This window comes from Anser brachyrhynchus (assembly GCF_964034855.1).
Source record: "Anser brachyrhynchus genome assembly, chromosome: 7".
Classification (NCBI taxonomy): domain Eukaryota; kingdom Metazoa; phylum Chordata; class Aves; order Anseriformes; family Anatidae; genus Anser; species Anser brachyrhynchus.
Genome location: NC_137701.1, coordinates 12,903,792 through 12,913,076, shown reverse-complemented (window position 1 = coordinate 12,913,076; position 9,285 = coordinate 12,903,792). Strand labels below are relative to the sequence as shown.

Sequence of the window (9,285 nt, the reverse complement as noted above, 5' to 3'; positions counted from 1 at the left end):
CGCTCCTTAAATCGGGCTCAAACCGGGGAGGAGCGTGTTTACTGGGGGAGGAAGGGGGCTTCTCATCTGGTTTAAGGTCTACTGGTTAGTGTATGGGAAGAACGTTAGGTGTGCCCTCCTCTATTTTATGGGTATGCCCATAGTGAGCTCTTTGCGCATACCGTTTTCTAAGGGTTTCCCTTTGTGCCCCTGCGGCAGGGGGTGGGGTTCCGGCAGTTACCGGTTACTTTAGCACTTTGGAAGGCCCTCGCAGCATGATTGACTGTTGGTTTATAATTCTGCCACCCTCCTGTAAAGCTGGATGGATTATAAAAAGGCCCTTTTCCCAGGTAGAGTAGGGCTTCTCGGCATCCTTGAAACTTTGGGAATAAAATTGCTTGGGGCGAGTGGGACCTTTGGGTCCGTGCTGCCACATGTGAGTTGAGAGCCCGTGGGTGGCATGGTGGCCTGGGAGTTTTATCTTTTCTGCTGGAGTTTGGAGCCCTAAACTTAGGGCAACGGGCAACTAAGTTGGGCAATCAACGGGCAATCAAGACGGGCAACGATATCCTTTTGAGTCTGCCCCACCACAGAGACACTAGACGCTGGGGCCACCAATTAGCACATCACTGATACACCAATATGCTTGAACTCCTTCCCCAGGCGTAACTGGGGCAAGGTGTTTAGTCTCAGTAAGTTCCACAGGCAGCCATTCTCTGGAGGTTCCCAGTCACTTCAGGGCCCAAGTCTTCCACGATTTCATTGCCGCAAAGGAAAGACACGCAGACAAGGTGAAGAAGCAGGACTGCTTATTTGGGGAGGGCCAAGCAGAAGGGTGATCTGGGAGCAAGCGAAGGGGACAGGAAGGTCCTGAAGGCTGGAGATGTGCCACGTGCTGGGAGAATCCAGGGGCCACCCAGCCTTCCACACACTTTCAGGTGGCCCCAGCACGCAGGATGCCTGCCGTCATTTCCACGCACGGCAACAGCAGCACAGGAAGGACAGCGCAGAGCACTTCGTCTTCCACGCCTTCCGGAGCCGGTAGCTCAGCCGTCGTACTCCAGGTACAGTGCATGACAAGCTCACTGCAGCTTGTATAATGAAGAGAGTCTGAGTTGCCAGCGAAGAGACAGAGGAGCTGACGTCGTCCGTCATGCCTTGAATGGCTGTGAGAGAGAGGAACGGAGGCAAGGTCAGAGCCTCTGTCTGCGGGGACCCCAGGAAGGGCCCCATCCCTGGAAGTATTCAAGCAAGGTTGGACGGGGCTTTCAGCAACCTGGTCTAGTGGGACGCATCCCTGACCATGGCAGACAGGTTGGAATTCGATGACGTTATAGCTCCCTTCCAACCCAAACCATTCTACGACTCTCTGATTTTATGATTCTAACAGCTCCTGCTGGGGCCAGCGCCACCCAGCTCTTCCTGTGGTCAGGCAGGAGCAGGGGGCAATGAGACCAGCAGGAGGGGGCTGGCCCCAAACAAGCCCCTGAAATCTCTCTCCCCTCTGCCCACACCGCCCCTCTCCCGCACAAGCAGCAGAGCCCTCCGCGCCAGGGCAGGGGCTGGAGCTCCCAGCCCAGGGTCTTTCCCCCTCCCCACCAGCCTCCGCCGATACCCCACTGCCCTCACTCACCTTCGTAGATGATGGGGAGCTCCTCCTCGTGCCAATCCTCCACTTGCCTCGCAATGAGCCCTAGGCACACACAGTCTGTCACAAACCCTGCCCGCCAGCCCTTCCCAGCAGCACAACCCCCCCCAGTGGCCCTGCCGGCCGGGCCACCTGCCCTCCTCCCCTCGGGCACAGAGGGACCCCGGGGCTCTGGCTCACCTATGAACCTGACCGCCTCCAGTCGCAAGGGCTGCTGCGGGCTCTGCAGGTAAGGCAGGCTCTGGCGCAGGTACCCATCCGTTCGCCAGCTGTCGTCCTCCAGCTGCACAAGGGAGAGCACAAGGGCATGGGGCTGGTGCAGACCGTCCCCCTCGGACAGCTGCCTGCCCCATGCACTGGGGCGCTGTGGGCTTGTCCAGTCCCGGTCTGGGGCTTCAGAGCTGTCCTTACCAGGCACTCGCTGAGTCTCCATTTTTGCTGTGTCTCCAGCAGGTTCGCGAGCTGCTTCCTCTTCAGGAAATTGGCAGCATTGAGAAGGGCTTCCTCAGCGGCCTGAAGAGCAGGAGAGAATTTGAAATGCCACCACCAACTCTCAAGGGACCTGTGTCCCCAGCACCTTGGCAAGGCTGCAGGGGCTGCACGCCTCTGCATGGCCCAGGGCGCTGTGTGGGGCAGGGTGACCACAGGGAGCAGGCGTCTGCTCCGCGGTGTAGTGCCCGAGGGAGCTGGAGCAGGCCCAAGCCCGGACATCTGCGGGGCACCTGGGCATAGCACAGGGGCGGAGGGGACCGGCGGTCCAAGCCCAGAGCTTCAGGTTCCTGCGGGCATAGCTGGGAAGCCTGTGGGACTTGCAGAGCGTTGGCCTGCGTGGCCGCGCACCGCTGCCGAGCACTGCCGAGCAGGCAGAGCAGCTCTGGGAAATGGCCGTGCCCACCTTTTCAGCCATCGCCAGCTGTGGGGCTGCAGCCAGCCGCCCTGCAGAGGGCTGGATGCAGGGAGCAGGGATGGCAGCAGACCCCACGGCTCCATCCCTCCAGCGGCCCTTGCTGTGGGTGCTCAGTCCCACCCCGGGGTGTCAACATTGCCCTCCCCAAATGACCACGCTGGTTAGAGAAGCCAACCTTGGCCACTTGCTGGTTCTCATCGTGCAAGTGGAAGAACAGTGGGATCACGCTCTGGCGCACGTGTCTCTTCAGCTGCTCTTTTCCACTTCCTGCTACTAAGTTCATCACATATCTGAAGAAGTGGATGGAGAGCAGCTGCGTGTAGCTGGATTCCTGGTGGGAAGGAAGAAGAAAAGACCTCAGCACCAGCTGCTCCAGGCCCACCTGGGCAAGGGTCCGAAAATTCACAGGGCACAATGCTTCCAGACAGCACCCAACATCCATCAAGAAAGGCACCGTCCCTTGGAGACCCCAGCTGGGCCCTGTGCCCTCAGCCTTACGTTGTCAAAGAACGTTGGGAGCCTCTCTGCCAGCTGCAGAGCGATGCGGCTGGCCTTGCGGACGTCCAGCTCCTTGAACACTCTGATGAGCACAATCAGGGTGTTTCCAACCATATCTCCTTCCACTTCTGGCAGTAGCTTCATGATCTCTGGCAGCAGGAACGCCATTTTTCTTGCCTGTGTGGAGTAACAACACCATGTTAGGAAACCACAGAAGGCTGCACAGGCAAACATGCTCAGGCTGTTAGAACCCACACCGCTGCTCTGGGGCCTAGAAGTCAAAGTCCTGCCCCAAGGAACTTGGACAGATGCACGTGGAGGCACGACAGGTGGGAGCAGCTCCCACAGTGCCTAATGCCCAGCAAAGTCCAAGCAATGGTGTTAGCCAGCGTCCCTGGCCCGGAGCCACATCACCAATATGGCTTCAGCCAGCTGAACCCTGCTTACTGTACGAGGTCTTCTGCTGAGCGTTGTGAGGCCGCTGAGCACCAGCTGACGCATCACCGTGCACTGACTCCTCAGGTATCTTGCGAAGAGCTTCAGGACTCGGACAGACACTACTCTGAGGTCATCAAAGGCCAGCATCTGAAAAATACGCATCAGTGAAAGGTGGAAATGGCCAGCAGGACACACCGCACCATGGAGGGCTGGATACATCCACCAGTGCAGGGATCAGGCACCAGCGCAGGCAGCTGAGCCCAAAGGCAGCAGCGGATGTGCAGAGCCCCTGGGCTCCTTGCCCCGTGTGTGGCAGTGTTCGACCGCTCCTCCCGGCCCCCAGCAGCCGGGGATACCCCAGCCTCTGAGGAACAATTGCACAGAGAGACCTTGCCCAAGGGAGGCACGAAAAACTGTAGCCAAGTGTCACTCTGGCAGCATGTGCCAAGGGGATGAACTGGGGCCCACCCCCGCCCCAGCTCCACCGGCTGGCCTCTCCCCACAGCTGTGGCCACAAGAGGGTGGCGTGGCGAGAGGCAGCTCAGACAGGCACCGCTTGCCATCAGGCTCACCTCGACCAGGAAGGCCATGGCGGGGACCTCCCAGCATGGCTCGTTCCTGCTGAGCCACTTTTCCAGATGCAGCACAATCTGTTGATGCTCTTTTATTGTGATGCTTCTCAACATCCTGGCAGAGGGAAGAAGACAGGGTAAGTCCTGAGCAGAATGAGTGAAATGCTCCTGGGTCTGACTGCCCCCCTCATCCAGCCGTTACACCACAGGCCAGGCCAGGGCCCCCTCAGCTCTGCTCCAGCAGCCACCAGCATTTAATGCTCACAGAGACGTGGTCTTCCGCCACCTCTCCTTGCAGGGAGAAAGCCAGCGCCCCAGAGCAGCGGGCACCTTGGGTGCACAATGGGCTTCCTGCCCTGCAGGCTTCCTGCCCCTTCTGAGGAGACCTCATTCTTGCCCACGGGCGATTCATGTGCCCCGGGCTCTGCCGGTGTCGCTCAGTGCTTCCTGCCCTGCCCCGGGGGGCTGCCCTTGGGAGGGGAGGCCGGCACTGTGGCAGGGGACTGCTCTCGTGCAGCCACCCTCTCTCAGGCTTTGCCCTTCTGCTCGCAAGAGCCAAGGCTGCAGCCCCTTTCTTTGAGAAATGGGGCCCCTGCCAGCCGCCACCAAGGGGATCGGATGGGGCTCCCCGTCTGCAAGGGAGAAATGCCGGGGGGAGAAGGGAGCAGGGTGCCCTCACCTGGCCAGCTGACCCACTGCCCAGTGGTGGCTCTCAGCGTTGACTAGTGTCTCCCAGGCATTCTTCTTTTCTAATTCAAGCACCAGCATGTCATACCCAAGACGGCATAGCAGTGCTTTCAGAGTCAGCACCGCAAACCTGCAGGCAGAGCAAAGCCCAGGTCACACTGGGATCCCTGGCCCAGGCTCCAGGACCACGGGAAGGGTGGGAGGAGTGGGACAGAGCACCTGCTGGGGCTGGTGGGAATGCTCTCCTCCTGCTGCCATTCCCTGTAGAGCGTCTCCACCTCTTCTGGTGTCTGCTGTGCGCTTGCGGAGATTTGGAAGAGCAACACCAGCAGGAGTAGGGGGAAATGCGCCTCCACCTTCACTGAGTAAATGGTTGGCTGGAGGATCTCCCGCAGCACCTTGGTTGCCTGCAAAAAAGACCCAGAGATGGCACTCACTGCTGAGACATCCCTGTGGCATGGCCCCAGCGTGGGAGGCTGAGGCTCGGGTGCAGACGTGGGCCACGGGGGATGCAGGCAGAGCACCCGGCCTGGCTCCCAGCCAGAGCTCAGCCACCAAAGCTCTTTGGGCTCAGCTCTTCTTTGTGCCACAAGCAGCCTCCCTGGGGTGGTGGGAATGTGCCCTGGCTGAGTCTCCTGTGTCCTGCAGCCAGCCTGGGTTCTCTGTCCCAGCCCCTGCAGCCTGCTGGGCTGTGCCTTGGCCCTGCCCTGTCCCCTAAACCTGCCCCTAAGCCAGATTTGCAGCCCACCGCCTGAGGCAGGGAGATGTAGTGACAGGGGAGGATGGATAGCTGCCCCGAGATGCAGTCCCTGGGGGAAGAGAGGCCTTGTTCAGAAACTCACGGCCAGGACGAAGACATCCGTGTCGTCCCCGTCAGAGGTGGACGTCCTGTGAAGGGGCCAGTCCTTCAGCACGCAGCACAGCTCTGCCATCACCTTCCTTGCAGTCCGGGCTGAGGAGGTCATCAGCCTCCACATGGTCGCGGCAGCTCTGGAGGTCCAGAGAGCTCAGTCAGGGGGGGCCTCGGCCACAGCACCAAGGCCTGGGCAACCGTGGAGGGGCCCGGGCTGGCCACCAGTCCTGCCTCTGCCCCCTGCCCCTCACAGGCAGCACCCGGCAGGCCCGGCCCTGCAGGCTGCAGGCGGCCGAGGTGCGGTCCGCTGTGGGGCGGGGAGGGATTGTGGTGGCAGGCTCTGGGGCTGATGTGGCAGGGCTGGGAAATGGGGCGATGGAGGGCTCGGCCCCTGCAGGGCATCCTGAAAATCGCCAGCTGGCAGCTGGCGCTGGATGGGCTCGAAAGGCTGGCGGGCCCCAAGCCATCAGGGCAGGCGGGCCCCATACCTGTCACACGATGGGGAGCAGCGCAGCAGGGTCACCACCACGTCGTGAGGGTGCTCCTCGGCCAGCTCCAGAAGGCTCTTGTCCAGACGGTGCTGGGCAGACTCTTCTGTGTTGGACACGAGCCACTGGTAGATGCTCTTCAAGATGTTCGGTGCCTGGAGGAGAAATGTCTGAGAGTGGGGCTGCTGCCAGAGCAATCCCTTTCCCGGGGTCCACTGACAAGTGCTTCTCTTCCCACCACTCAGTGCTGGCCAAAAAGGGTGTCACATGCCCAACGACAGAGCTTCAAGCGGGGCACACGATCCCCCAAGGGCTTGAGTCCCACCAGCCGGATACTTACATGTTTTGAAAGGACGACCCTGCCTACTACACGCTCATCCAGCTTGACTGCAATGGCCTCCTGCTCCTGCTTCTGGTCCCTGTCCTGCTGCTGCTGCTGCTCCTGTTCTGTCTGGTCCCAGCCTGGATTTGGTGAAGACCAAGCACAGACAGAGCTGAGGGTCTGTGGGAGAGGCTGGAGGACACAGCCAAGACCACACTGCCCGGGCAGGGTGATCCCCGAGCCAGGAACTAGCGGGGGCACTGAGCCCAATCTCTCTTGTGCATGCGTCGGAGCCAGGTGTTCCCCAGCAGATGGGGCATGTTAAGGGGGGAGAGCCCTGCACCCCACAAGGTGCTTGCTGCCATTGGGCAGGAGAGGTCTGTACCCACAGGATGGCTGCCCATGCCCTGCTTCGTCCTGCCTCTCCCTGCTCATCCCATGGAGTCGGACGGTTCCCCTCGCCCCTTGCCCCTGGGGATGCCACATGGGACAGCAGCTCCTGTGAGGACGGGAAGGGGCAGAGGCAGCTTGCAGCTGCCAGCCCTTCAGCCCAGCTTGGCCACTCACCTGCCTGCAGCACCTGCACCTCGGTCAGCTCATCAGGCTGCTGCGCTGGGCTGGCATTAACCTTGTCCTCCTCCTCCATCCAGGCCTTCTTGGGCATGCTGGGGTGTCTCCCCGCCATGCTGCTGAGGTCTGGCCTCAAGGGCTCCCACCACAGGGATGGGAAACGCTTCCAGGAAGCACCAAAGACACGGGCAGTAGGAATGGGGTGGCTCTGCAGGGACTCCTTGCAGCTCCACTCCTTCCCGTCCTGTCCCGTCTCGTCCTCCAGGCAATGTGGGGAAACCACGCTGCCAGCAGCACTTATATCACAGAGGTCACAAAGAGCCCCGTGACCCGTTGCTGCACGCCCATTGTCTGGACAGAGCCCGCATCACGGCAGGTCACAAAGGGCCCCGTGACACGCTGCCACCTGCCTCGCCCCTCAGACCCCTCCTGCCACCCCATCCCCTCAGGGCTTCCCACCAGCCTGGCTCTGAGGGCCTTCCTGCCAGCCTGGCCCCTCGTAGCCTCCAGCCTCCGCAGCCCCTCCAGTCCTCCCACCACCCACCCCGCACGGCTTCCCAGTGCCCCAGCTCTCTGAACTGCCCATCAGCAGCCCCTTGTCACAGGCCCACCAAGCGGTGGGTGGGAAGGGGCCTGCGGGGCTGGGTCACCAAACTGGTGGTGACAACGTCTGAGTGCCCAGACCCGTACACCTCTGTGTCTGGATTTCCAGGGCATAAGGAACTGGATGGATGGTCAACAGCAACTGTGATGCCCAGGTGGAGACCAGTGACGAGTGGTGTCCTCGAGGGGTCTGTACTGGGACCGCTATTATTTAACATCTCTGTCGGTGACATGAGCAGTGGGATTGAGCGCGCCCTCTGCAAGAGGGCAGACAACACCAAGCTGAGTGATGGTTGGACCAGATGATCTTGGAGGTCTTTTCCAGCCTTCATGATTCTATGATTCTACGATTTGTGAGGGGTGCAACCCCCCTTTTTGCTGTCACTCAAGGAAATTGTTATTCCAGTGTGTTAGCGTTTCATTGGAGGCATAGCGGCTCTTTAGGAAGGACACGCTGGCAAGATGAGGAGGGGGTGTTGCCCTTCATGGGAGCAAGCAGATGGAGTGTGTGGAGCTCTGTCTGGAATGGCTGAGGAGCTGGCTGAGAGTTTACGGCTTAGGATGAAAGGGAGGAGAGGGAAAGGTGACATTAGAGTGGGTGCAGGCCACTTGACCAGGGAGAACAAGTAAATGAGGCCTTCTACAGACAGATAGGAGCCTGTTTGCAGGCACTGGTCCTCACCGGGGCCTTCGACCATCCTGATTGTCTGCTGGGGGGACAACACAGCAGGGCATATGCAATCCAGGAGGCTCCTGGCCTGCGTTGATGATATCTTCCTTCTCCACGCAATAGGGAAGCCAAGGCTTTAGGCGGCCTTGTCTGCAGTGACTGTGAGATGGTGGAGCTGAAAAACTTCCTTCTCTATTTCCACTCCTCAGGAGGCTGTGGAGAGCAACGAGCTTGCCTCTTAGCCTTCTTTTCTCTGAACTAGACAACAACCCAAATGTCCTCAGCCTCTTCTCACAGGACATGCCTCCCAGTCCTTTTTTACCAGCTTTGTTGCCCTCTTCTGGACGCATTCAGATGTTTTATTTTCCTTTTTATATTGTGGAGGCCAGAACTGCACACCATATTCAAGGTGGGGCCACACCAACACTAAGCAGAACAGGAGAATCACGTATTTTACCAGCTGGCTATTTTATGTTGAATGCCCCAAAAGGCAGTTTTGAAATGCCCCAGCTGCCAGGGCAAACTGCCGGCTCATGTTGCACCCGCTGGTGACCAGTTCCCCCAGGTCCCTTTCTGCAGAGCTGTTCTCCAGCCGCTCGTCTCCCTCTGTGCACATGCGTCCAGCATTGCTCTGTCCCAGCTGCAGTTGCTAGCATTCGTACTGGTTGAATTTTTACAGCCTGAGAACAACCATCCTGACACAGGGACGTGCACCCACTGTGCCACATGGATGGGAGCTCATGAGGCTGCGCACAACATGTCCGGCACATCACCTGCGTGGCAAGGCTCAGCTCCTCCGTCTTCCCCAGCACAGGGGGGTCCAGGCAGGAGAGATGGGGAGCCCTGCTCCTCTGCCAAGAATCGCCTTCCCCTTCCAGCGCCGCCCGCTCCAGCCCTGCTGCTGGGGACGTTTCACTGTCTCTGCTTGCCATCGTGTGGTAGAGGCACGCACTGGCCCTTGTCTGGGGAGAGCAGTCCTGCGGGAAGTGCGTCAGCCAGGGACGGCCAGGACAGTGACAGCACCCAGGGAGGGAAGTGCTCCTGTGGCAG

General features: G+C 60.0%; 1 protein-coding gene across 1 annotated transcript; it reads right to left on the bottom strand.

Moving 5' to 3' along the window:
* Positions 1-945: 945 nt before the first annotated feature.
* On the bottom strand, positions 946-7,915 carry LOC308197738 (maestro heat-like repeat-containing protein family member 7; the record flags this gene model as incomplete). The annotated part of the gene is made up of 14 exons (XM_080598729.1): positions 6,960-7,915; positions 6,411-6,532; positions 6,071-6,225; positions 5,572-5,719; positions 4,949-5,136; positions 4,722-4,859; positions 4,043-4,157; positions 3,480-3,617; positions 3,033-3,209; positions 2,710-2,865; positions 2,039-2,140; positions 1,808-1,910; positions 1,613-1,672; positions 946-1,145 (listed from the first exon to the last, which is right to left on the bottom strand). Exons 1-14 carry the CDS (start codon positions 7,075-7,077, stop codon positions 946-948), a joined length of 1,920 nt encoding a protein of 639 aa, XP_080454855.1. The 5' UTR covers positions 7,078-7,915.
* Positions 7,916-9,285: the final 1,370 nt, after the last annotated feature.